General features: G+C 42.4%; 2 protein-coding genes across 15 annotated transcripts in view; one reads left to right on the top strand and one right to left on the bottom strand.

The window, feature by feature from the left end:
• METTL25 (methyltransferase like 25) overlaps positions 1–20,737 on the bottom strand; it is a 127,805-nt gene extending 107,068 nt beyond the window's left edge. For all 13 annotated transcript variants that reach the window (XR_012419756.1, XR_006690564.3, XR_012419761.1 and 10 more), the window contains exon 1: positions 20,423–20,737. Coding sequence is in view for 5 of the 13 variants with exons in the window: in XM_005571656.4 (XP_005571713.3) it covers positions 20,423–20,681 (259 nt within the window). In the remaining 8 variants the exon portion in view is untranslated. The remainder of the gene's footprint in view (positions 1–20,422) is intronic.
• Positions 20,738–20,837: 100 nt separating this feature from the next.
• CCDC59 (coiled-coil domain containing 59) lies at positions 20,838–26,934 on the top strand. 2 transcript variants are annotated; one of them, XM_065524633.2, is made up of 4 exons: positions 20,838–21,024; positions 21,974–22,283; positions 25,108–25,207; positions 26,755–26,934. In XM_065524633.2, exons 1-4 carry the CDS (start codon positions 20,871–20,873, stop codon positions 26,812–26,814), a joined length of 624 nt encoding a protein of 207 aa, XP_065380705.1. In that variant the 5' UTR covers positions 20,838–20,870; the 3' UTR covers positions 26,815–26,934. The 2 variants fall into 2 exon arrangements, with proteins under 2 accessions (XP_065380705.1, XP_005571716.1); XM_005571659.5 differs by having other exon boundaries at positions 26,393–26,934.
• Positions 26,935–27,626: the final 692 nt, after the last annotated feature.

The raw sequence follows: 27,626 nt of genomic DNA, 5'->3' as shown, positions 1-27,626 counted from the left end.
CTGTTGTCCTAATTTTTCTGGTAGGATGGTTTGGTCATTAGTATCAGTCTACTACCTATTCTGGACTTGTTTCAGGGGAAGTTTGTCAATCCACTGGAGATCTTGTTCTGAATATTCAGGGAAATTTGGCAAGTCCTGGGGGCCTGGGTCAGGGAGCTGGAGTGTAAGGAGTTGGCTAGGAGCCTTTGCCACATTCCTTGCAGTTTGGTCTGCCAGAAAGTTGCCTTGAGCAGTTGGAGTAGTTGGTTTCTGATGCCCTGGGCAATGCACAATGGCTAACTTTTCTGGCCTCCATAGGGCTGTTAGCAGGGCTAGGATCTCTTGCTTGTTTTTTATCTCTTTTCTTTTAGCCGTCAGTAACCTTCGCTCTTTGTAAATGGCCCTATGTATATGCGCCGTTGCAAAAGCATATCGGCTGTCTGTATATACTGTCAGCTTCTTCCCCGCCTTTAAGGTAAGAGCTTGGGTGAGCGCAATCAGTTCGGCCTTCTGGGCCTATGTCCCCGGGGGCAGGGGTTCCGCCTAGATTACCTCAGTCTCTGAAGTCACTGCCGCTCCAGCATACCTCTGGCCTTGATGCATGAAGCTGCTCCTATCAGTGAACCAGACGAGGTCGGCGTCAGGAAGTGGGCGGTCCTGCAGGTCTTCTCGAACTCTGTGCACCTGAGCTAGTATCTCGGTGCAGTCATGGAGTGGGGCGTCCAGGTCTGGGTTGGGCAGCAGCGAGGCAGGGTTTAAGGTTGTTGGGGGCAGGAAAGTTATCCAGTCCTTGGTAGTGGGTGAGCCGGGCGTTACTCATCTATCGATTAGGTGGCTGTTTGAGTACACCTTCGATGGCATGTGGAGTAACGACCCGCAATTCTTGTCCTATGACAAGTTTATCAGCATCTTGCACCATCAGAGCCGTGGCCGCAATCATTCGGAGACAAGGGGGCCACCTGGCAGCTACTGGGTCTAACTTCTTTGACAGGTAGGCAACTGGCCTCCGCCAGGGGCCTAAGTTCTGAGTTATTACCGCCTTGGCAACACCCGTATTCTCGTCCACATATAGGTGGAAGGGCTTGGTAACATCAGGTAGCCTTAGTGCAGGCGCAGAGTGTAAGGCGGTTTTAATCTGTTGGAAAGCCGACTCGGCTTCGTCTGTCCAATTAAATGGCTGCTGCCCCTGGGTTGCCTGATACAAGGGTTTAGCCAGTTCTGCGAACCTAGGTATCCATAGTCTGCAAAATCCCGCCGACCCTAGGAATTCCCTCACTTGTCGGGTGGATTGTGGCCTGGGGATCTGCAGAACAGTTTGTTTGCGGGCGTCTGCTAACCAGCGCTGCCCTTCTTTAAGCAGGTACCTTAGATATGTTACCTCTGGCTTACAGATTTGAGCTTTCTTTGCCGAGGCGCGGTAGCCTAGATTCCCTAGAGCTTGTAAGAGACCTTTGGTCCTTTGGATGCAAGCTTCTTGGGTCTCGGCAGCAATTAGGAGGTCATCAACATACTGTAGTAAAGTTATTTCAGGGTGTTTGCGTCGGTACTCACCTAGGTCTTCATGGAGGGCCTCATCGAACAGGGTAGGAGAGTTTTTAAATCCTTGCGGCAGCCTGGTCTATGTCAATTGGCCACTTATGCCTTTATCAGGGTCATTCCACTCGAAGGCGAAGAGCTTTTGGCTCTGAGGGGCTAAAGGCAAACTGAAGAAAGCATCTTTCAAATCTAAAACAGTGTACTATTGATGTTTAGGGTTTAAGGTACTCAGGAGGGTATACGGGTTAGGCACAGTTGGATGTATGTCCACAACCTTCTTATTGATTTCTCTTAAGTCTTGTACAGGTCTGTATTCTCTACTATTAGGTTTTCTTACCGGCAACAATGGAGTATTCCAGGGCGAGTGACATGGGCGAAGGACCTTTTGGTCAAGGAGCCGGCGGATATGCGGGGCAATTCCTTTCTTGGCCTCTAGGGGCATCGGGTATTGGCGTACCTGCACGGGGTCTGTCCTAGGCTTAAGTTCAACAAACAAGGCAGGACGGTGTTTTGCTAGTCCTAAGCCTCCCGTTTCCACCTAAGCTTCTGGATATTGCTGGAGCCAGGTTGCTATGTCTTGGTCAGGGGCCGCTCGCTCCTGGTGGAGCCGGTACTCATCTTCTAGGGTTATAGTCAGGACGGACACGGGCCGATTGTGGGAGTTGGTCACGACCGGCCCTTCAGGGAGGAAATGGATCTGTGCTCTTATTTTAGTTAGCAGGTCTCTCCTTAATAGGGGACAGGGGCTCTCAGGGATGACCAGGAAAGAATGGGTTACATTCTTGGCTCCGAGGTTTACTGTCCTTTGTGTTGTCCATGGGTATTTTTTAACTCCTGTGGCCTCTTGTACCTACGAGGACTTGGAGGACAATTTCCTATTAGTTTTAACTAAGACTGAGTGCTGTGCTCCTGTATCGACTAAGAACTGGACTGGGGACCCCTCCACTTGCAAAGTTACTTTAGGTTCGGGGAGGGGATCTGAACCCCGTCTTCCTTAGTCTTCATCTTGAGTGACTAGTACGGGTGTAGACCTAGGGGGTCCCTGTCCTCGTTGTTTCTTTTTGGGGCAGTCTCTTACCTAGTGGCCAGCCTCCTTGCAGTAGGCACATTGGTCTTTTCTCAGGTTATCATGCCTGGGGGGCCGCCTAGGTTGGGTGTACTCTGGCTGTAGATGCTCTTTCTGTACCACTGCTGCCAGGACCTTGGTCATTTTTTCAGTGGCCTTAAATTGCCTTTCCTCTGGAGTATCTCTGTTATTGTAAACCCGCTGGGCTATCTGAAGGAGGTCTTGAATCTGCTTTCCTTCTAAGTCTTCTAATTTCTGGAGTTTTTTTTTTAATATCTGGGGCTGCCTGATTTACGAAAGACATTACAACAGCTGCCTGACTTCCTGGAGCCTCTGGATCTATGGGGGTGTACTGTCTAAAAGCTTCTATTAATCTTTCTAAGTAGGTGGCTGGGCTCTCTGTCTTTCCTTGCAGAATAGAATATACTTTAGCCAAATTAGTGGGCTTGCGAGCAGCTGCCCAGAGACCTGCCATTAGAGTCTGGCGATAAAGGTGTAGCCGTCCCCTACCTTCTGCCGTGTTGTAGTTCCACGCTGGCCTGGTCAGAGGAAAGGTCGCGTTTATGAGGTCGGGGTTGGCAGTCGGTTGACCGTCGTCCCCCGGGACCAGCTTTCTAGCTTCTACCTGTATTCTCTCTCGCTCTTCCGTGGCAAACAAGATTCGGAGGAGCTGCTGGCAATCATCCTAAGTGGGCTGGTGGGTGAACATGACACTATCCAGTAAAGCCAGTAAATCTTTGGGGTTGTCTGAAAACCGAGCACTCTGAGTCTTCCAGTTATACAGATCACTGGTGGAGAATGGCCAGTACTGGAGCCTGGGGATTCCTGTGTCATCTGGGGGTCCTATTTCCCGAAGGGGTAAAGCCACCGTGGAGTCAGGCGGCTGGGGGGGGCTAGCCCGCGAAGTGCGCCCTTGCGTCCGCCCCGCTGGCCCTTTAAAGTTACCTTCCTTGTCAGTGGGCCTGTGTGTGCCGGCCGCCTCCCCTCCGCCTGCTCCTTCCCGCGACTCAGCCCGGGGGGTCGGGGCCTGGGGCCCGGAGGGGTACGAAGGGGGTTCTGTGAACAGTGGGTCCCCGCTATCAGGTAGAACAGGATCGGGGGGGCAGTTGGTTGCTTGGATTTTAGTGGTCGAGCAACCAGTGTCTTACAGGGTTCAGAGGCTAATTGGAAAGGGGACAGCCAAGGAGGCGGGTTCTCAACAAGGTCCTGCCATATAAGGATATATGGGATTTGATCTAAGTGGCCCGCACGCCCAGGTAGGAAAATCTTGGACTTTACCTTAGTGATGACCGCAAGTCGGAAGGTCCCTTCGGGTGGCCACCCTACATTAAAGGCAGGCCATTTGGAGCGACACAGAGTAATTAGCTTTCCTTTCCTGATTTCCATACCAAGATCATGGCCTCTTGCTCTTACTTCTTTGAAATTATTTGTAAAGAGAGATAGAGGAGTGCTCTGGGTATTACCTATCCTGTAATAATTTGTAGTCCCTTCCTGCAAAGGAATGTGGGTTTGAATCTTTGCAAAGGAAATCTGATCTGACTTATTAATGATATTTAGTCGCGATCGTGCTCCGACAGCCCAGATCAGAGACAGTTACTGCCCAAACCGCAGACCGGCGCTCGGGGCAGTTCAGATCAGAGACAGCTACTGCCCAAACCCCAAACCGGCGCTCGGGGCAGTTCAGATCAGAGACAGCTACTGCCCAAACCCCAAACCGGCGCTCGGGGCAGTTCAGATCAGAGACAGCTACTGCCCAAACCCCAAACCGGGGCTCGGGGCAGTGCAGATCGGAGACAGCTACTGCCCAAACCCCAAACCGGCGGTCGGGGCAGTGCAGATCAGAGACAGCTACTGCCCAAACCCCAAACCGGCAGTCGGGGCAGTGCAGATCAGAGACAGCTACTGCCCAAACCCCAAACCGGCACTCGGGGCAGTTCAGATCAGAGACAGCTACTGCCCAAACCCCAAACCGGCGGTCGGGGCAGTTCAGATCAGAGACAGCTACTGCCTAAACCTCAAACCGGCGCTCGGGGCGGTTCAGATCAGAGACAGCTACTGCCCAAACCCCAAACCGGGGCTCGGGGCAGTGCAGATCAGAGACAGCTACTGCCCAAACCCCAAACCAGCGCTCGGGGCAGTTCAGATCAGAGACAGCTACTGCCCAAACCCCAAACCGGGGCTCGGGGCAGTGCAGATCAGAGACAGCTACTGCCCAAACCCCAAACCGGCGCTCGGGGCAGTTCAGATCAGAGACAGCTACTGCCCAAACCCCAAACCGGGGCTCGGGGCAGTGCAGATCAGAGACAGCTACTGCCCAAACCCCAAACCGGCGGTCGGGGCAGTGCAGATCAGAGACAGCTACTGCCCAAACCCCAAACCGGCGGTTGGGGCAGTGCAGATCAGAGACAGCTACTGCCCAAACCCCAAACCGGCACTCGGGGCAGTTCAGATCAGAGACAGCTACTGCCCAAACCCCAAACCGGCGGTCGGGGCAGTTCAGATCAGAGACAGCTACTGCCTAAACCTCAAACCGGCGCTCGGGGCGGTTCAGATCAGAGACAGCTACTGCCCAAACCCCAAACCAGTGGTCGGGGCAGTGCAGATCAGAGACAGTTACTGCCCAAACTGCAAATGCGCTCGGGGCAGTTCAGATCAGAAACAGCTACTGCCCAAACCCCAAACCGGCGCTCAGGGCAGTTCAGATCAGAAACAGCTACTGCCCAAACCCTAAACCGGCGGTCGGGGCAGTTCAGATCAGAGACAGCTACTGCCTAAACCTCAAACCGGCGCTCGGGGCAGTTCAGATCAGAAACAGCTACTGCCCAAACCTCAAACCGGCGGTCGGGGCAGTTCAGATCAGAAACAGCTACTGCCCAAACCCTAAACTGGTGGTTGGGGCAGTGCAGATCAGAGACAGTTACTGCCCAAACCCCAAACTGGCAGTCGGGGCAGTTCAGATCGTAAGCTAGATCAGACGAGCGCCAGGGGACGTCTCCTACCGGTCTCCGCTGGCTGTCCTATAGCGCGTCCGCCAGGACTGTGCCAGCTCCAGTTTCAGACCTCGCGAGTCACAGATTCAGATTCAGAACAGACACAGACAGACAAACGGAGATGAGCCGGCTCACCTATCAGTAGATCGATCCTAGTAGATCCGTTGACCAGGGGTCTGGTGGGCTTGGGGGAATCCTGGACGAGCCCCCAGATGTTATGCCCAGACCTTCTATTCCTCAAAGAAGACCACCAGAGTCCAGAGTCAAAGCCAAGCGGCAAGGATCTTTGTGACAAGTTCAAACTTGGTCCCTCCATTACACATCATACAAGAGGGCCCCGAACAATGCGAGTGTTTGCTTTTTATAGCCTGAAAGTTACAGGGGAACAAAGGAATTCTTTTGGTTCCTGCGCTTTCAGTAAAACTTTGAACGGCTGCCTCCTTATCGGAGACTTTTCCAGGTGGTGTTTGTACTGGGCTCAGGAAGTTTGAGAGATATATGGCGATATGTGGTGGGATGGGAGGATGGGATGTGTTTGTACTGGGCTCAGGAAGTTTGAGAGATATATGGCGATATGTGGTGGGATGGGAGGATGGGATGTGTTTGTATTGGGCTTGTTTGTTTTGAGCCCGGGGCTGAGGAACGTGCCCGGCTCCTCTCACGGTAGGTTTAAATTCATTTCAATCACTTCTGGACCTCACTAATTCAGCCTACTGCCCAGAGTAGTGATAGTTTACACTTGAAATATCTCAATCATTTCTAAAAACTGAAGGAAGTAGGTGAGGGATTGGGAGGCACTGAATGGGACTTCTTAAATATCTCTACATGGAAGACCTCAAATACAACTGTTTCAACCCTTTTCTGCTATAACAAAATACTTGAGACTGGGTAATTTATAAATAACATATTTTTTTTCCTCCCAGTTCTAGAGGCTGGGAAGTCCAAGATCAAACCAATTGCCAGCATAGTTGGTGTATAGTGAGGGTTGCTCTCTGCTTCCAAGATGGTGCCCCTTGCTACATCTTCACATGCAGCAGGGGTGGTCAGCTTCCTTGTACCTCTTTTATATGGGCACTAATCTCATTCATGAGGGCTCCACCCTCACGAATTTAGCTTTGATTCTTTTCTCTAAACTTTATATAAATCAGTCACCAAGAACTACCAACTTTCTCTGTACAGCATCTTTCAAAACTATTGCTTTCTTTCTATTCTACTGCCATCACTTTGTCTCAGCACACATCCTTCATCTCTAGACTACTATCATTGTCCCCATGGAAGGATGATTTCAAACAGTTTAACAGCCTAGCCTCCAAAACTTATCTGCAATATTTTTCTCTGACCTTATTTTTAGCTACTTAAAAATATATTAATACTTTGCTCCATGTTCTATAACTGTTCTGAAATATGTTTTATAATTTTCTAGCTTCAGTCTTTTGCTTACACTGTTCTATACACTTGGAATGCCCACCTACTCTCAGTGTAACCATATTAAATTCAGCAAACTGAGAGGTGAAGCCAGCTGGGCTTCTGGGTCAGGTGGGGATTTGGAGAACTTTTCTGTCTAGCTAGAGGATTATAAATGCACCAATCAGCACTCTGTAAAAACACACCAATCAGCACTCTGTAAAATGGACCAATCAGTGCTCTGTAAAATGGACCAATCAGCAGGACATGGGTGGGGCCAAATGATGAATAAAAGCTGGCCACTCCAGCCAGCAGTGGCAACTCGCTTGGGTCCCCTTCCACACTGTGGAAGCTTTGTTCTTTCACTCTTCACAGTAAATCTTGATGCTGCTCACTCTTTGGGTCCGCACCACCTTCAAGAGCTGTAATACTCCCCACGAAGGTCCACAGCTTCATTCTTGAAGTCAGCAAGACCACGAACCCACCAGAAGGAATAAACTCTGGACACATCTGAAGGAACACACTCTGGACACACCATCTGTAACACTCACCACAAAGGTCCACGGCTTCATTCTTAAAGTCAGCGAGACCAAGAACCCACCGGGAGGAACAAACAATTCCAGTCACATTTTGGCACAAAGGGACTATCACCAAGTGGTGAGTACCATTGGACCCCTTTTGCTTGCTATTCTGTCCTGTTTTTCCTTAGAATTTGGGGGCTAAATACTGGGCACCTGTCGGCCAGTTAAAAGAGACTAGCGTGAGTGGCTGCTGGACTAAAGACATGGTGGTCAGGCTTTCTGGTAAAGGAATCTCTAACAACCCCCAACTCTTCAGAGTTGGGAGTCCCAGTTTGCCTGGAACCAGCTTCCGCTTTTCCTGTACTTCTGGGTTGAGCCGAGGATCGACAAAGAGGAAAGTCATTCAGCTCCGGGATCCCAACAACTGGTTGACCCTGCGGCCACGAGCAGAACTCTCAATGTTATGTCGCCCAAGCGAGACTCATTCATCTATCCTATCTATCTTGACTCTTGCCTCCTGGGTCCTAACGCCTGTCAGACAAACATCCTCTCGCCTCTCTTCTCCAAGGATAGTCCCGCTTCTAAAAACCACTCCCTGGTGCTCTTCTAGTTTCTCCTATAAGAATGATTTCTAGTATAAACTCCAGGACTCTATTTCCTTCTTTGGGCATCTGGGCTCACCATTCAGAAAGACATAATTTTTGCCCAAAGCCCCTTTGTAGCAGGGACTATCTGGAATTTTAGGATCCCTCCTCAGACAAACAGGCCTAACAAAAGCCATTCCTGAAGCTAGGATATGGGGAGCTTCAAAAATGATATCCTTCCTATTCAAGTGAGGACAAAAGGTGTGACTCTTCCAACCCTGGAGATCCCTTCCCTCCCTCAGGTTATGGCCCTCCACTTTGTTTTTGGGGCATAACATCTTTATAGGACAGTGGTAAGGTCCCAATACTAACAGGAGAATGCTTATAACTCTAACAGGTTTTTGAGAATGCATCACTAAGGGCCACTAAATCCGATTTTTCTCAGTACTCTTTGTGTTCCAGGAGGACAAGCAAGAGTGCAGGTTTTCGAGAATGCGTTGGTAAGGGCCACTAAATCTGACCTTCCTCGGTCCTCCTTGTGGTCTAGGAGGGAAACTAGTGTTTCTGCTGCTGCATCGGTGAGCGCAACTATTCCCATCAGCAGTGTCCAGGGACTGTTGCAGGTTCTTGGGCAAGAGATATTTCTGCTGCATCAGTGAGTGCAACTATTCCAATCAGCAGGGTCCAGGGACCGTTTTGGGTTCTTGGGTGGGGGAGAAACAAACAAACCAAAATTGCGAGCGGTTTTGTCTTTCAAATGGGAAACACTCAGGCACCAACAGGCTCACCTTTGAAATGCATCCTAAGCCATCTGGACCAATTTGACCCACAAAACCCTGAAAAAGAAGTGTCTCATTTTTTTTTTTCTGCACTATGGCCTGGCCCCAATATTCTCTCTCTGGGAAAAATGGCCACTTGAGGGAAGTATAAATTACAATACTATCCCGCAGCTTGACCTTTTCTGTAAAAGGGAAGGCAAATGGAGTGAAATACCTTAGGTCCAATCTCTCTTTTCATTGAAGGAGAATACACAACTATGCAAAGCTTGCAATTTACATCCCACAGGAGGACCTCTTAGCTTACCTCCATATCCTAGCCTCCCTATAGCTCCCCTTCCTATTAATGATAAGCCTCCTTTAACCTCCCCCGCCCAGAAGGAAACAGCAAAGAACTCTCCAAAGGACCACAAAAACCTCCCGGGCTATCGGTTATGACACCTTCAAGCTTTACGGGAAAGAGAATTTGGCCCAACCCAGGTACATGTCGCCTTCTCCCTCTCTGATTTAAAGCAGATCAAGGCAGACCTGGGGAAGCTTTCAGATTATCCTGATAGGTATATAGATGTCCTACATGGTCTAAGGCAAACCTTCGATCTCACTTGGAGAGATGTCATGCTATTGTTATATCAAACCCTGGCCTTTAATGAAAAGAATGCAGCTTTAGCTGCAGCCTGAGAGTTTGGAAATACCTGGTATTTTAGTCAAGCAAATGATAGAATGACAGCTGAAGAAAGGGACAAATTTCCTACTGGTCAGCAAGCTGTTGCCAGTATGGATCTCCACTGGAATCTAGACTCAGATCATGGGAAATGGAGTCGTAAACATCTGCTGACCTGTGTTCTAGAAGGACTAAGGAGAATTAGGAAACAGCTCATGAATTATTCAACGATGTCCACCATAACTCAGGGAAAGGAAGAAAATCCTTCTGCCTTCCTCGAGTGGCTACAGGAGGCCTTAAGAAAATATATTCCCCTGTCATCTGACTCACTCGAGGGTCAATTGATCTTAAAAGATAAGTTTGTTACCCAATCAGCCGCAGATATCAGGAGAAAGCTCCAAAAGTGAGCCCTGGGCCCTGAACAAAATCTAGAGACATTATTAAACCTGGCAATCTCGGTGTTCTATAATAGGCACCAAGAGGAATAGGCTGAAAAGGAAAAGTGAGATCAGAGAAAGGCCATAGCCTTAGTCACGGCCCTCAGACAAACAAACCTTGGTGGTTCAGGGAGGACAGAAAATGGAGCAGGCCAATCACCCGGTACGGCTTGTTATCAGTGTGGTTTACAAAGACACTTTAAAAAAAGATTGTCCAATGAGAAACAAGCTGCCCCCTCGTCCATGTCCACTATGCCAAGGCAATCACTAGAAGGTGCACTGCCTAAGAGGGCAAAGATTCTCTGGGCCAGAAGTTCCCAACCAGATGATCTAACAACAGAACTGAGGGTGCCCAGAGCAAGCACCAGCTCATGTCATCACACTTATTGAGTCTCGGGTTCATTTAACCATTGAGGGCCAGGAAATTGACTTCCTCCTGGACACTGGCGCAGCCTTCTCAGTGTTAATCTCCTGTCCCAGACGACTGTCCTCAAGGTCCGTTACCATCTGAGGAATCCTGGGACAGCCTGTAACCCAGGTATTTCTCCCACCTCCTCAGTTGTAATTGGAAGACTTTGCTACAGAAGGTAAGTATGCTTATCTAATCCTACCTGCCCATGTTGCAATATGGAAAGAAAGGGAGTTCCTAATCTCTGGGGAACACCCATTAAATACCACAAGGAAATCATGATATTATTGCCCACAGTGCAAAAACCCAAGGAGATGGCAGTCTTATACCACTGAAGTCATCAAAAAGGGGAAGCAGAGGGGAGAACAGCAGCATAAGCAGCTGGCAGAGGCAGGGAAAGACCAGCAAAAAGGAAAGAGAGAAAAAGACAGAAAGTCAGAGAGAGAGAGGAAGAGACAGAGACAAAGAGGGAGTCAGAGAGAGAGAGAGAAAGAGAGAGACAAAGAAGGAGTCAAAAAGAGAAAGAGATAGAAGTAGTAAAGAAAAAACACTATACCCTATTGCGTTAAAAGTCATGGTAAATGTAAAATCTATAATTGATAATTGAAAGTCTTCTCTTTACAATCCCAAATAGACTCTTTGGTAGCAGTGACTCTCCAAAATCGCTGAGGCCTAGACCTCCTCACTGCTGAGAAAGGAGGATTCTGCACCTTCTTAGGGGAAGAGTACTCTGTTTACACTAACCAATCAGGGATGGTATGAGATGCTGCCCAGCGTTTACAGGAAAAGGCTTCTGAAATCAGACACCACCTTTCAAACTCTTACACCAATATCTGGAGCTGGGTGACATGACTTCTCCCCTTTCTAGGTCCCGTGGCAGCCATCTTTCTATTACTCGCCTTCATGCCCTGCATTTTAAACTCCTTTTTAAATCCGTTGCCTCTAGGATTGAGGCCATCAAGCTACAGATGGTCTTACAAATGGAACCCCAAAGGAGCTCAACTAACAACTTCTACCGAGGACCCCTGGACTGACCCACTAGCCCTTTCACTGGCCTAAAGAGCTCCCTCTGGAGGACACTACAACTGCAGGGCCCCTTCTTTGCTCCTATCCAGCAGGAAGTAGCTAGAGCAGTCACCACCCAATTCCCAACAGCAGTTGGGGTGTCCTGTTTAGAGGGGGGATTGAGAGGTGAAGCCAGCTGGACTTCTGGGTCAGGTGGGGACTTGGAAAACTTTTCTGTCTAGCTAGATTATAAATGCATCAATCAGCACTCTGTGTCTGGCTAAAGGATTGTAAATTTACCAATCGGCAATCTGTAAAAATGCCCCAATCAGCACTCTGTCTCTAGCTAAAGCATTGTAAACGCACCAATCAGCACTCTGTAAAATGGACCAATCAGCAGGATGTGGGCAGGCCAAATAAGGAAATAGAAGCTGGCCACCCCAGCCAGCAGGGGCAACCCACTCAGGTCCCCTTCCATGCTGTGGAAGCTTTGTTCCTTTGCTCTTCACAATAAATCTTGATGCTGCTCACTCTTTGGGTCCGCACCACCTTTAAGAGTTGTAACACTCACTGTGAAGGTCCGCAGCTTCATTCTTGAAGTCAGCAAGACCACGAACCCACCAAAAGGAACTCTGGACAAATCTGAAGGAACAAACTACGACATCTTTAAGAGCTGTAACACTCACCACAAAGGTCCATTGCTTCATTCTTGAAGTCAGCAAGACCAAGAACCCACTGGGAGGAACAAATAATTCCGGACACAAAACACTGAATTTGTGCCACTATGTGTCACTTACTATGTTCTACACACCAGGACACACTGGAGAGTTAAAGAAAACTGGAGAGTTAAAGAAAACAAATCACCATAACACAGTGAACTGAGTGTTCTAATGAAAATATGAATAAAATACAACGAGTAGTTTCATTACTAATTTAGTGTCATCTGACCTGGGCTTTGAAAGAAGATGTGAAATAAATGAAAATTTATTATATAAATGGGAGTAGGAAGCTCTTAAGCAAACAGGATAGCATGAACAAAATTAGACAAAAAATGCATGGTACATTCAGAGAACAAGGCAGCTAAAGTATACAGTTTAAGGACAGAGGGAAAATTCCAAGAGAAGTATTGATAATACTAATACATTTCCTCACACCTCCTCCCTCCTGCTTTGGCTGAAGATATATCTTAAAAATTAAGAACATCAAATTATTTCAGCCATCTTCATAATCAAAGTTAATTTTGGGGGCCAGATCATGTAGGAAGTTGAATCACTTATTATCTAGGTGACCCACTAATGACTGGTTATATAGACTTTTTCATTTCAAGATCCAGATTGACCCAGTCCTTCAACATGACCATGGTGTTAATAACAGGGACTAATAAGGTCTGAAGATAAAATATTTAAATCATTTTATTTCCCTAGGATTTGAGAACTGGAAGAAACCCTAGGTATCTTTTACTCAATTGACTTACAACTATTTTTAGTTATCAGTCTCGTTTGAGAAGGTGAAACAAATTCCTGAATTCATTTTCAGGGGGTACGAGGGAATTGATTGGAGCCTGCAACCCAAGAGCTGAACCTATGGTACTTTTGGGGGCCAGGATGATTACTTCTATTCATGAAGCTAGCTAGAGGGAACGGATATACCCCCAAAAGGAAGCTGGCTGCCACGGAGAGATATGCAACAAAATGGCCAGATCTAAATTTTTCCACAGAAGCTACAATTCCAGGGCTGTGTGTCTGTGTGTATGTGTGTGTATTAAATCTGGACTCTGTCAATCTTGAAATGTAGACTAAAAAAAAAAAAAATGTAGGCACCATATTGGTTAAATGAGAGGTGTTTCTAAGCCACATGAGTCAGGCAGTGGCTATTTTTCTACCTCTGCCATAGGTGAACAACTTATGCAGTTACTTCTTGGATGAGAAAATTGAGCCCTACAGTTAAATGTCCTGTGCGAGATAACAGTTAATCAGAGTTAGAGATGGATTAGAATCAGGTCTTCTGACTCTGCATCTAATCTGCCTCCATCTGAGGGAATCAGAGTAGGAAGAAGGTGGCTATTTTTTATTAGATGACTACTCATTTGTATGCTACATTTTAACATATATCTCATTTACTTTTATGGAGACCTTTCAGACAAGAATTAGGATTCCCATTTTTCAAAAGAGGAAATTGAGCTGCAAAAGCTTAACTAAATTGCACAAGATTATGCAGCACTAAAGTATCAGAGCCAGGATTCAAAACTATGTGTGACTGGCACTAAAATCCATATTCTTTCCATCCTGTCTCTGATTTGTTTATATTAGTAGCCAAGTTTCAGCTGAAGAGCAGATACAAGATAAGGCCAAAGGTGAAGAACTTTATTGTGTAGGTAATGAAGACCTACTGATGGGTTTTGAGTGGAAGAATGACAAGATCAGAACTATGATTTTGGACAATAAATCTGAAAGTCGCTGAGTGGCAACACAAATGAAATACAGTCTAAAGGCAAGAACATCAGGTTGAAAGTCATTACAAAAATTCTGTTGCAAGATTTAAAAAGGAGAAGTGACATTGAACTATTTTCTATGGGAATGAAAAATAGCAAATGTAAGAGTAATGGAGGAAGAGGAATTGGCGGATTATGAACTTAGGTAACAGGAAGAATAATAATGTTTTTTATAGAAGGAATGCTTAAACCACTGAGGTGATGAATAAATACAGACTCCAGAAGACATGAAGTCATGTAGGCAAGTTTTTTTTAAAACCAAAGAAAGAATTTAAATTATGATAAATGATGATAACAGGTAACCATAACTATAAACTTACAAGGAAAGTTTAATGATTTGATATAAAATTTTAAAAATCTAAACTAACACAGGCAACCAAATATATGATGATTGGCTAAACACAGGAAAACAGTATAAGTAGAATGAGGAAAAATGCAACAGATGAAAGGAATCTCCACGAACTCTGTTTTACTGAACTTCTAAAAATTGAAGATATGGGGAAAGGGGGAAGTAGTGGAGGAGATACCATTAAAATTAGAATATAAATTTAAGTTCTAAATAGTTTTATAAATAAAAGGAAAATCTGAAAACACTTTCTATACATCAAAGAGATAAAAAGAAAAACTGTCCTTGGTTCTCGAAGATTTGTTTGCATTGCAGCTCTCTTTTACTTATGATTATGAAGTTCCCCAGGAATGGGGCTGACGCTGGCCACTATCTTGTTATAACATAATATTATTTTTACACTTGAAATCTAAAATGACTCACAAAAACTGAAAAGGAAAAAACAGAATTCAGAAAAATACATAAGTGAATGAATAAAAGTTACATACAGCAGAGTAAAACAGAACACAGTAATTATTTTTCTCCATTGTGCTCTCACTTTGTTTCCAACAACATGCTTTCTGCCTTAATGTGTTTCAAATTAAATATGAGTGCAATTTCAATACATTCGAATTACTACCACCAACAACACTAAAAACAGGATGGCCAAGAAAAAATTTAACCTATTAAGATGCAGAAAAAAAAAAAAAAAAAGACAAGCTTGATAAAAGAATAATCTATCAGGGACATACACTTTCTCTGTTGTTCAATTAAAGTGGTAGTAAAATAATTATACCAGATAATCACCAAAAGGAACTGATTCTATAGACATTTACTGAGCACCCAATCATCGTAGGATCATTTGAGTAATAATATGAAACAGGAGAAACAGGATATGGCCTCAAGAAGCTGAAAGAAAAGTCAAGAGAGAGTCCCTGGAGGCTCAGTGCCTTAGAGGATCCCTGTGTTTTGGCAGGCACAGAAACTGGAATTCCTGAGAGCTCATTAGGCTTTCCACAGCTAATTATAAATAACATTGTAAGATATTGACTTTGAAATACAAATTTATTAATTTCCATTGAGAAATATACCTATAACAATAATTTGTAACACTCATTTGTTAGGACAGTCTCCTAATTTTAGAATTACAAGGAGAACAAATGAGGCCAGATATTCTTAAAATTTTCAGCAAGCTAAGTAAGCTGCTTAAGTTGCTTCTGTTGTATTGATCTAGATTCTGTTTCATAAAATATTTTGGCTATCCTGACTTAGACTATCTGTCCCCTCTTGCTTTTCAGAAGAATTTTCTAGATTCCATTAAACAACAATTAATTTCTGAAGATCAATGATGATTCTGCTGAGAATGTTACAGATTTACACATGCTATCATTACTGCCTAAGGACACAGTCTGGTTTCCTTGAAGGAGTTATAACAAAATCTTAATCTCCAAAATAAGATATGGGTCATATTTATCCTATATCAGCAAAATATTTAGAAGCTATCTCTACTGGCTTTTTTGCTGCAAATGGCTAATCTCATCTACATTATATACTAACTTTTAGACATTTTAACGTGAAGTGTCACTTGTTCTGATTTTATCTCCAAATTCCCAGGGTATTTTATTGTAATCCGTAATGTACTGAATGTACTGTATTTCCAAATAGGGAAAGAACAGTTATTGATTTGCATCTCTTCAAATAAATTTAAAAATCTATTAGTTGCATAATATAACTAATATTTATCATACACAATGATAATAAATATAACTTAGGGATGAACCAGAAATAATACATGTCTAGTTGAGTACTAGACATGTGCAAGGAGTGCCTTCATTAAGACTCTTTATTAGATCTATGTTCAACTTCATTCTTTCTTCAAGAATTATTTAAACATGATGTTGTACATAATAAACATACATAATTTTTATTTGTCAATTTAAATAATTTTAATGTAAGAATCATTTAATTTACTCAGCTATAAACAGAAACTTTATGATGCTGAAAATAGTGAAAAAGACAAACATGGTACATTTGTTTTTTGATAGTTTATAATTTAGTTGCAGATACAGACAAGTCAACAGACAATAACAATAGTATGTTATTTGTTAATATGGCAAAAAATATATTTGTTTAGAACATAAACTTCCAGGAGCTCTTGACAATTTATTTCTTGCAAGTAAAGACCTAATTATACCATCACTAGCAATCATCATCATCACAATCGTCATAACCATTTATTAAACCCATGCTATATTCTCAGTTCTATGCTGGGTGCTATGTACGCATCATCTTTAATCTTTGCTGTCCTACAATGTAGGTAATATTATCCTCACTTTTAAAAAAGGGAAGAAAAAAAACCCAGATGTAACAGACAGATGTCAGCTCATAGCTGACTTTGAACTAACACGTAGGCCACAGTCTTTCCTACTAAACATGAACAATTTCTCAGTACACCAATATCAGACAAGATTTGTGACCATGTCAACTTCATAATCATGTCTGAGTGCAGACAAAAGCAGAATGTCATGCAAGCACAAAAGCTTCCACAAAAGCAGCCCCATAGGAAAAGTTCACATGGTATGAAACGGAGACCTCATGCCAACAGCCTGCACCAACTAGCCACCTCTGTGAATGAGGTATTATGGCCACCTATGCGAATGAAATATTATGGCCATCTATGTGAATGAGATAATCATAGAGGCAAATATTTCAGCCTCGATCAAGCCTTCAGCAATTATAGCCCCAGCTAGCATCCTGACTGTGATCTCATAAGATCCCAAACCAGATCCACCCAGTTAATCTGCTCCTGAATTCCTGGCCCACAGAAACTGATGAGATAGTATATGTTTAAGCCACTTGTTATGCAGCAATAGATAATACGTAACATTAATACAATTGTGTGTCAGTGAGTGTGTATTTTTCAATTTCAAAGGGGCATAAACTTTGAGCTCTTTGAACTTATTTATAGCAGCCACTGAAATCCAACATCTTAGCCCAATTAGGATCAGCACTTATTGACTTACTCTTTTTTCCCTAAATATGGGTCACACTATCCTTAATTCTTTCATCATAGGTACTAAAATCCAGCATTAGGGCTTACTTGGAATCAGTTTCCTAAGTTAGAGTCACATTTTCCTTTTTTTTTTTTTTTTTGAGCACATTTAGTTTGTTTTTAGTTGAAAAGTGGAATGGCAGATAATTTATTGTAGTAAATCTATTTTGTTTTCCTAAGGATTTGTGGTGGTGGTTGTTCTATTAACAGTGGGAAGTCAACTTGCTTTGACTCAAACTGTGAAAACCATCCCCCTTCAGAGTGCAGCTGCTGATGTCTCTGCTAAGTGGCTTTTTATTTACCCACTGTCTAGCGGTACACCTGAGCCTGCAGAGTTTAGCAGTCAGATAAAGATTTGGGTAGATTTTCTAGTCAGATTTTGAGGCTCATTCTTTCTGTGGTTCCTCTGTTTACAATTTGAAGACTCCCTAGTCTAAATTTCCAGTTGCTCTGCCAAACTTGAATTTTGCCCTTTCATACAAGAATTCAGTAAGGCTTCTGATATTTACCACCCAAGTTGTGTGTACTTTAGGGAATACACTCTGTTGAACGTGCAGCAAACTTGCAGATCTCTAGCCATGGGAAGCTCTGCCTCTCAAAAGTTTTTTGCCAGTGTTTCTGCTAGGATCTCCAGGTCTCCCAGACATGTGTAGATAAGAGACCATTCAGGGATTCAGGCAGAGTTCATACTCAGATCTTAGATCTCAGACCTTTTGTATCTCTCCTGTTTCCAGAATGTACCTCTTAAATCCGCACCTGCTCTGATTTCCGAATTTTGGCATCACCACCTTGACCTGGTAAGGATGTGGTATTCCACTGTTAGATCTACAGGGGCTAGGAGCATCCCTAGCGAGAAAGCCATAAACTCTGACTTCCTACCCAATCAGTAACAGTCTTTCAATAGTAATCTCTTCTTATATTTCTGCCTTTGGTCATTTCCCAGAATCTTACAGTTGTTTTTAATAATCTGGCCAGTTTTCCTCATTGTTATTTGCAGGAGAATCTGACTTCTTCAAGCTACTGTTCCGTGAAATATCCCTGGACTATTTTAATAGCCTCTTATATTGTATTCCTGTTTCTTCCCTTACCTTTCTTCACCTTTCTTACCTTCTCTTCTCCACACAGAAACCAGACTTTGATACAGAAATCACCCTGTATCACATCAACACACAAAATTCTCAGAGCTTTGCATTTCACTCAGAATAAAAGCCAAGTACTGAGTGTAGCCTACAAGTTTTATGTGAGGATGTCCTGGGCCACCTCCAAATGCCATCTCTCACCAGTCTCACCAAGACTGCTCTGCTGTGTTTAAAATGCACCAAGCGTGCTCCAGCCTGGGCATCTGCTGTTCTATATACCCTTTCTATATATTAGCTGAATTACCTTTCACAGTATCCCATCAGGTAGGTACTAAAGTTACCCCCTTTCTCCAGATGAGGAACTAACGCAAAACGACTTGAAGCAAATTGCCCAAGTTAGCACAGCTGATAAGTGTTGGGGTCAAGATTTGAACCCAGGTAGTCTGTCTGGAAAGCCGTAATTTATGCCCTGAAAAGACAGTTATTTCTAACATATTTCCTTTTTATGTTGGAGAATTAAATTTTTTATTCTAGTTCTTTTTTATATGAAAAACAAAGAAGAAACTGTTAGGACTCTAACCAGACAAGATCACCTGGCACATGAAACGTACTGAAATGCATACACTGAGGACTTTTACAAACAAATTTCTTCCATAAAACACCAAATGATTGTGCTGAACACCTGTTAGTGTGCTTTTCCAAACTGTGCATGCAGCTCTGGGAATTATGTTTACTTGTAACTCCTCATACAATATTAGCAGAAGATCATACGCCTTGTGAGTTCCTAGTGGAAATCTGTTTCAGTCATCCAGTATCTAAGGTATGCCAAGTATTTTACCAAGTGCTGGGAATACATCAATTGACAAGTCAGACATAGACTCTGCTCTTTTGGAGTTTAAGTAAAACTGTCATGTTATCATAAGTGCCATACATTTATTATGAGATCAAACTGAAGAAGTGCCTAACTTTTCAATAACAATGACATTAGAAAAAAAAACAAAAACAAAACAGTATTTACCAAGTGCTAGTATAAGAGGTCCCTCTAGGGATGCTTTGCACGCAGAGAATGCTTAGTGAATAAAGTTCACTAGTGAGGGTAAGTTTAGGAAGCCTAGAAGAAAAGTAAAAATCCCAGGAGCCTGTTCGTGTCCATCATTCTGCTTTCAAAATATGCTTGCCTTAGAATAATCTACATTTCTTCAGAGTAGGAAAACCTCGAGCCTACAAACATTCATGACACACATGAGGTACTTTCAAATAGTTTTTAAATGAAATAGTGAATATTCGAATATCATCCTAGTCCAAGATACAATCATCTGTTGTACTACTGAGATAGTCTCCTAACTGGACTCTCAGCTTAAGCTTTTGCCCCACCAGTCTATTATTCAAATAATTCACAGTTATCTTTTCAAATGTGAATTAGATCACTATGTTCCCTAAACAACCCCAAAGGTTTCCCATCACACTTAAAATCCAAAATCCTTCCAAGGCCTAGAAAGGCCTGCGCCATCTGGCCTCTGCTTGCCTCCCGTCCTGCACCTGCAGACCCTCACCTGGCGAGAGCCAAGCGCAGCCTGCGGTTTCCGCCGCCCACAGCCCCTTCCTGTAGCTCTGCAGGCTGAAGCCTTCTCATGTTCCTGACCTCCTAACTTGGGGCAGCCTCCTTACACAATCCCTACCACATTACACTGTTTTTATTTTCTACTTCATTACCACCATTTGAAATTATCTTTATTAACTGTTGAGTAATCTTCCACCACATGCTGGAAGATTCCACCTCGAATTTGTAAAACCTGTGAGAGCACCGCTCCCCTAGTTTCCCTCGCGTCAATTATTATGGAATTACTAGATGAAGGAACTCCCCCGCCCTGTTTCCTGCTTTCTTTATATTGTGGAAATATACAAGCACCCAAAGAGTGATCCTGATGATTCCAAAGAACATCCCCGCCCCACCCCTCAACGAATCCGACCCCTCCTCGAGGGCCGCCCCGCCCCCGGCCGCGGTCGCGCCTGGTTCTACGGGCTTCCACCAGGTGGCTCGCTTCGCCGGCTAGGACCTTCTCCTCCGCCTCCCTTCCCGCCCCGCCCCGCCTACTCCACCACCCACCTGCTTCCCCCTCTGCTTCCACTAGGCGGCGCGTCTCTGAGGGCCGGGCCTCCGCCTCCGACGCCGACTTCCTCAGTGCAGTCAGCACCGTCTCTGGGGTCAAATCGACCAGCTCCTCCCACACGGATTCTGTGTAGAAATCCACAGTATGTGCATTGGAAATGGACAAGGCATCCCTCAGGAACTGCAGAAGTCCCTGCAACTTGGCACGCAGCGTGGGCAGGTCCGGGGTCACCGGGAGAGGGCAAGAAGCCGCCATGACGCTCACCCTCCCAGGCTGTAGGTGGCGCAAACATGGCCGTGAGTCGCCAACTCGGCCCAAATTAGTACAGGCAGGCTCAGTAGACCTCCGAGCCAGATTCCTTCTGAGCGATTGATTGCTTCGGCTTGGTGACGTATTTTGTGGGCGTCCGTTGTGGTGGTCTGGTGACGCGTTTGGTGGGCTGCAATGGCGCCGGTGAGGCGGGCAGGGAAGTGGTGGCCTGGTGGTTTTGAGGCGCGTAGTGAAGGGGTTTCCGCGGTCGAGTACAGGAATAAGAATGTGAAACAGAAGACGTGGCGGCCTAACCATCCGCAAGCCTTCGTGGGGAGCGTTCGCGAGGGTATGTAAGAAGGCAACCATTTACCGGTCCTCGAGCTTGCTAAGTCTTAAGATACAAGACCCGCTGAAGCTTGGAAGAAGGATTTAGGAACCAGACCCGGTCCTACTTGGGGCAGGGGAAATCATTCCTGAGCCCGCTAAAGCTGTGAGCTTCGCAGAGCTCTAGATCGGAAGACGGAGCAGTGTTGCTAACTTTAATTATTTAAACGTCTTTCCTGACGTAACCCTGTATTTCATCAGAACTTTTTTCCTGAGAAACTGAGCAGAGTCTATGGCCCTGTGAACTTTTTCGCATGTAGTAAGGTAAAGGGTAGAGAGGAGGTCGGGCAGAAACATACTGCTCGGAATCCATACCCGAGGCCCTCCAACCTTCGCTTTAATTTGTGTTTGTCTTTTTGTATTACTGTCTGTAAGGTCCCTCCGATCCCACTTGGAATATATAAATGTTAAAGTCAGTCTTCTGATAATTGCTAGCTTTTCAGACAACCATACACTGTCTTTTTCTTTCGTGTTGAAATATTTTCGAGAACGTATATAATAGTTTGTCCAAGATAAGACACTAGATGGGGCATTTTCTTTTCTATTTTTTAAGTATTTATTGAAGGCCCAGATTAGGTGTTTTAGATGAAGTAAGGAATTTGTTTTGATTTGTGAATACAGCTATAAACTCAATTTGTGCAACAGTCGGAACTGGTCAGTTTTTCTTTGAGATTCTTACTTGGATTTGTGCACGACTGTTGGCCTGGTCTTTTTGCAGAGGGCCAACTTGCTATGCAATCCATCAGCTTAAATTTGTTGCATGAAATAATGTTTTAAAGCAAAACATAATGCTAGAATCTGAATGTGATGACGTAAAAAAGAAAGATTTTCATTTGTAATTAACAGCTTCATTCTTTGCTCAAGAACTTCTTTTCTCTGAAAGTAATTTTCGATGATATTCCTCAATGTAGGACAAGGCTTTGCCTTTCGAAGAAAACTGAGAATACAGCAAAGTTACAAGAAATTGCTGCGGAAGGAAAAGAAGGTTAAAACGTCACTGGAATCTCAATTCACAGATCGATACCCAGATAATCTGAAACATCTCTATTTAGCTGAAGAGGAAAGACTTAGGAAGCAGCCAAGAAAAGTTGACCATCTTTTGTCAGAACAAGTTCACCAGCCTTTGCTTGAAGAACAGTGTAGCATTGACCAGGCTTGCTTTGAAGATCAGTGTAGCTTTGACCTGCCTCAGCCAGAGGAACAATGTAGTAAAACAGTAAAGTATGTATTTTCTTCATTTGAAATCCTTTAAGTGGTGTTTTATTATTTAAAAGTGCTATAGGATAATTTATATAGGAATTGGATTTTTTTATTTAACACATTTTAGAAGTCACAGTTTAATTAGGGAAACATTTTCATGGAGGCTCGATTTTTAGCTTCGATAACTGAATTAGGCTGGTTTAGCTTAATTGACAAAGTAATGTAATGGGAATTAAGAGGTCTGGAATTTGGGTTTCTTCCTCTCAAGTACAGGTGGTAACTTGTACTTGATTATATTTTTGAAAAATAACTTGTGAAAGGTGTTATAATTTTAGTCATTAACAGTATGGGTTCTAGAGCCGGACTTAACTTGTTAGTGCCCCAGTGACCTATTCTCTAAAATGGGGAAAATAACACTATGTCCTCTTTAAATTGGGAAAGATAATACTGCAATGAATATATACTTCAGAGCTGCCATGTTGCACAGCTCCAGAATGGCTTACTCACTTAAACTCGTGTCCCTAAGGTGTTTCATGACATTGTTGTGAAGACTCTGTGAGTTAATGTGTATGTGAGGATCTTAAAAGGTATATGTGATACGTGGTTAGTGCTCTTGAGTGTTAGCTACTACTGTTAATCTGGATATTCTGCAGAGGACCAGAAATGGGTTGCAATTACACATGCACAGCTCCATGACACTTTGGTTTTATAAGAGTTAATTTATGAAGAAACTAACACTGCACATACTTCAAGTTAAAAAACAATGCTAAAATCTAAAATTGCAAGAAGCTGGGTGTTAACTTGGGAGTATGATTTTTCACTTCATTAAAACCGTATCTTTTAAAGTTGTGAGCTATTTCCGGTAAAAATAACAGGAAATGGGACCACGAGGGGAAAATGTAATTGGGGATGAAGGCAGAGACACAAGAAGTTTACTTCTTTTGGTAGGTAGGCTTAATCATTATATTGTTAAATAATCAGTATAAAGCTCAGGGAAAAGATTAGCACTAGAAATGTAGATTTGACTTATTTTCTGATAATTTAAGGAAGTTTAAATCCTGAGAAAGGAAGGTAAAAAATCATGCTTTTAAATATTAAGGTTTATTTTGAGGTAGAAACAGGGAAAATGTCATTGAAGAAGTTAAGCTTTTTGGGACTGTAGAAAGAGAGAAATACAGTGACAGCTAAGTCCACAGAGAAAAGTTGTGATATGTAGTTGTCAAATATTGTGGTCCCCTGTTACCTGTTTGGAAGATGTTCCAAGACCCCCAGTGGATGCCCTGAAACTGCAAATGGAACCAAACCCAGTTTCTGTCAATTGGAATATATTTCTGTCTTTTACTTGGGAATTTAATGTGTTTTCCATCTTAAATCATGCACTGTGGCTATAACTTTTGCAGTTTGAAGTGTGACAGGAAAACTAGCATGAATTTCTTTTTCCTTCACAATTTGATGTATAGAAGTTTTTTGTTTTGTGTTTTAAATCACAGGTCTTAGCAACTTCAGCATATGATTTTTTTCTTTCCTTATTAAGTCAAGAACTTTTTCACTTTAAGCAAACACTCAGAATGGTTTACAATTTAAAACATATGAATTGTTTTATTTCTGGAATTTTTCAATTTAATATTTTTGGACCTCTGTTGACTACGGGTAACTGAACCCGTGGCATGGGGAAACCATGGATAAGGGTTGTACTACTGTACTATAAAGTTTAAGGTGAATAGGTCTGAGAACAGGTCTCTGGATTTGTGAACTAGGCAGTCACCTGTGACTGTGGAGAGACTTTCAGTAGATAGCCCTGATTAAGCTTTCAGCCATACATACATGTCGCATCTGAAGTCGTGGTCATAGATCTGACAGCCTAAGCACAAATAGAGTATGGAGACTAAGAAGAGAAACACGTTGGGGGAAAAAACTCTACAGTGAGGAGGACAAAAGAGGCTCTAGCTTGACAGAGTAAGAAGGAACAATTAGAAAGGATCAGGAGAAAACAATGTGCTCACACTAAGGGAGTGGAATTTAGGAGTAAAGTTAGTAGCCCATTAAAAAAGACTGAAGAGTTTCCATTGATCATCATATTTAGCTAGAAGGTCATCACTGTCTTGGCGTGGGCAGTTTGATTAGAGTGATGAGAAGCAGAAATCAGATATCAAAAAATCAAGGAGTGAATGGGAAGTGACAATCATAGTCTAATCACTATTCTTTCTAGAAACTTGACTACAAAAGGTCAGGAAACAAAATTGGTAGTTAGAAGGGAACATAAAGTGTGATAATGTGTAATTTATTTGTTTAAGGAGGTAGCTATTAAAATATTGTAGTTACAGAGTATAGTGAAAAGTTGAATGACAGAGGAAAAGAAAGTTATTACTGAATCAAGGATACTGAGGAAATGGATGGAATTCTAAGTAGCTGCATTAGCCTTGGCAAAAGGGACACCTTCAGAGAGGTGAGAAGTACTTAAAGATAGAACAGTTCAAAATGGTGTCTAGGTCCAAGATATGGTGATTCCTGACTAAGTAGATGGAATAGAGAGGAGGAGGTCAGAAAACTTCGAGATTAAAGTTCATATGTACACATAATTTTCTTAACATCCTTAAACAAGTTTAATTCTTTTTTCAGTCTGGCATTTCTGTCATTCATACACTGGTTTGTTTTAAAAGCTTTTTTTTTTTTTTTTTTTTTTTTTTGTTAAGATTTTAGGATCTTTCTGTAGTTTTTCCTAGTTGAAATATTTCTCTAAGAATCCCCATTTGTGCCTTTTAATGTATAAGCTCCAGCTGTGGTTTTAAAACCTTTTCAGACATTTTACTAATAAAGTCCTGTTTTTTCATCCCCCAATTAAAAGCTACTTTACAATTCCAAAGAAAAATAAAAAGAAAACATCGAATCAAAAAGCACAAGAAGAATATGAACAGGTACAAGCTAAACGTGCTGCTAAGAAACAAGTAAGTTTCTACTTTAAAAATATTTAGTATAGTTCTTCTTATTTATCCTAAATATGCATGCTATACCTGTTTTCTTCTTGGTGCTGGGCACACAGTATTATCTCTGTAAATATTTGTTGAATGAATGAGTGGTCTGAGCAAAGGTGGAGGATTGCATCTTATTCCAATTCCTTGCTTGTATTGTCTCAAGCAATGCTAGTAGGTCAAAAACAGGATTTTGAACACATTGTTTATAGGTTAATATTGTGAACATCAGGGACAAAGTTTCTCTGAATATGGTCCAGGAACTTACACCTGTTAACAAGCACCTCAAAAGATTTTTTTTATGTATAATAAAACTTGAAAACCACTGACCTAAGAAAAATACAGATGATTTTCATAACATTACATTGAAGCAAGTGAAAGCAAAAGGGGAGGTGTTAGAATAAAATACTTCTTTACTATAAAGAGTTGTTCTTGCCTGTAAAAACAAAGAACTACTATTTTAGCTTAGCAAAAGTTCACACTCTGTTATCATTTAGAAAACCAGAATTGTAGACCAGAATTAGACTTTTTTTCAAATGAATACAAAATTACCCACAGCCTGAACAAGATTGTCATTTTGTTGCAACTGTGGTGGTTCTTGTTTTTGCATTGAAGTTTTATTAATCTGTAGCTTTTAAAAGGGTAATGTGTGGGTCAAAAGTACCTCAAAGATGATATGTAATTTTGCTTCTTTTTGCTTTAGAATATCTGTAATTAAGAGTTCTTAACATCTAAAATGTTTTCATTGTTCTTAAGCTGGTGGCAGATTAGGAGAAAACAGGAGAATTTCTCCATGGGAATACTGGACCAGTATTAACTAGCACAGCTTTATGCTTTTTTCTAACCATCTGCCACCTTTGGAAATAGTATATCAGATGAAGTGCAGTAATGATCATTATGCTGTAAAACATTTAGTGTCCTTTTAAAATTTTCTTTATATAAAGTTGGGACTTTGTGATCATGAAAATTCTCTGTTATACCATGTGTCGTTATAATATGAAGGCAAAGAGGGTACTTTGCTTCAATTAGGAGAAACAGTACCCATCTTGTAAAATAGACAAACCTTAAGAGTGTTTGCTTAGTAGTAGCTATTTCAAAACAATTTCTGAACTGTATCTACTATTTGTAGCTAATGAAAGTTACGTATGTTAATAATTTTAGGAATTCGAGAGGAGAAAACAGGAGAGAGAAGAAGCCCAAAGGCAGTACAAAAAAAAGAAAATGGAAGTGTTTAAAATATTGAACAAAAAGACTAAAAAGGGCCAACCAAACTTGAATGTACAAATGGAGTACCTTCTTCAAAAAATACAGGAAAAAAGTTAAACATTTTGTTCTTACAGGTTAAAATATCTGCTGCCTGTTAGGTTCTTCTATGACAAGTGCCTCCCTGCAGTGAACTAAATTTGTCAACATAAACTGGATTGCTAAACTATGCTAAATATAAAATGTTCACATATTTTTATTATGGTAAAAAGTTTTCTAAATATGTTCTACATATGTTTCTTACTTATTTGCCTCTGAAGGAAGGTTGGCCTGAAGAACTGAAAGAACCTCCTGTTTGCAAGACAGGCCAAAGCATGTAATACTTTTGTACCATATGAGACTTATATGAAATAAAATTTTTAAAAAATAAGGAATCAGAGCTATCAATGAAGTATTTCAATGAAATGTTTCAATTTAATAAACTGTTATGTTGTTTTAAAGTTTATTTTAATGATGAGGGAGGCAAAGACTCCCCTTGGACTTTTTATTTATTTTAAATTAAGTACATGTTATAGGATGATGGGTGCTGAAATAAACTGCCCTCACCATATAACAAAGCGACCTTGATAAAGCAGTGAACTCAGAGTCTGATATTTATAAGCATTCCCTTAAATGGAAGTACATGGCTTGTTAGTGTAAGGTCTTTTAAATAATGATGGAAACCCCACAGTGTCACAGCAAGAATTAAGCTTTCCATTTCCTAAGGACCCCATACTTTAAGTTGAACATTATCTGTGTCTCCCTTGTTGGTACCCTTGTGAGCTGAGGTAAACCACTGGGATAACTGCTGCTCGTGCTTTGCGAATTGCAGCAGAATGAGAAAGCCTTGACTATATATATAGTCATTGTAAGCAAAAAGGACTGACCAATACTACTTGCCAAATATTGAATAATAAAATTTTATAAATGATACCAAATACAGTCTGAAATTGCATTAAGATTTTAGGGAGCTCTTGCAGTCTACTAATTTATTCTGCATTTAAAGATCAGTAGAAAGTGCTTAGATAACACTGAACTTACTCTTCATTGCATAGAAAAGCAATGCTTTAGAAATTTGCATTGCACTATATTTCATTTAAAATAAGCAGCCCAGAAAGCCTAAATTTGGCTACAGTGGTGAAGACAGTACATC

The sequence above is a fragment of the Macaca fascicularis genome, chromosome 11 (assembly GCF_037993035.2).
Source record: "Macaca fascicularis isolate 582-1 chromosome 11, T2T-MFA8v1.1".
Classification (NCBI taxonomy): domain Eukaryota; kingdom Metazoa; phylum Chordata; class Mammalia; order Primates; family Cercopithecidae; genus Macaca; species Macaca fascicularis.
This window is presented reverse-complemented; position numbering and strand designations above follow the sequence as displayed.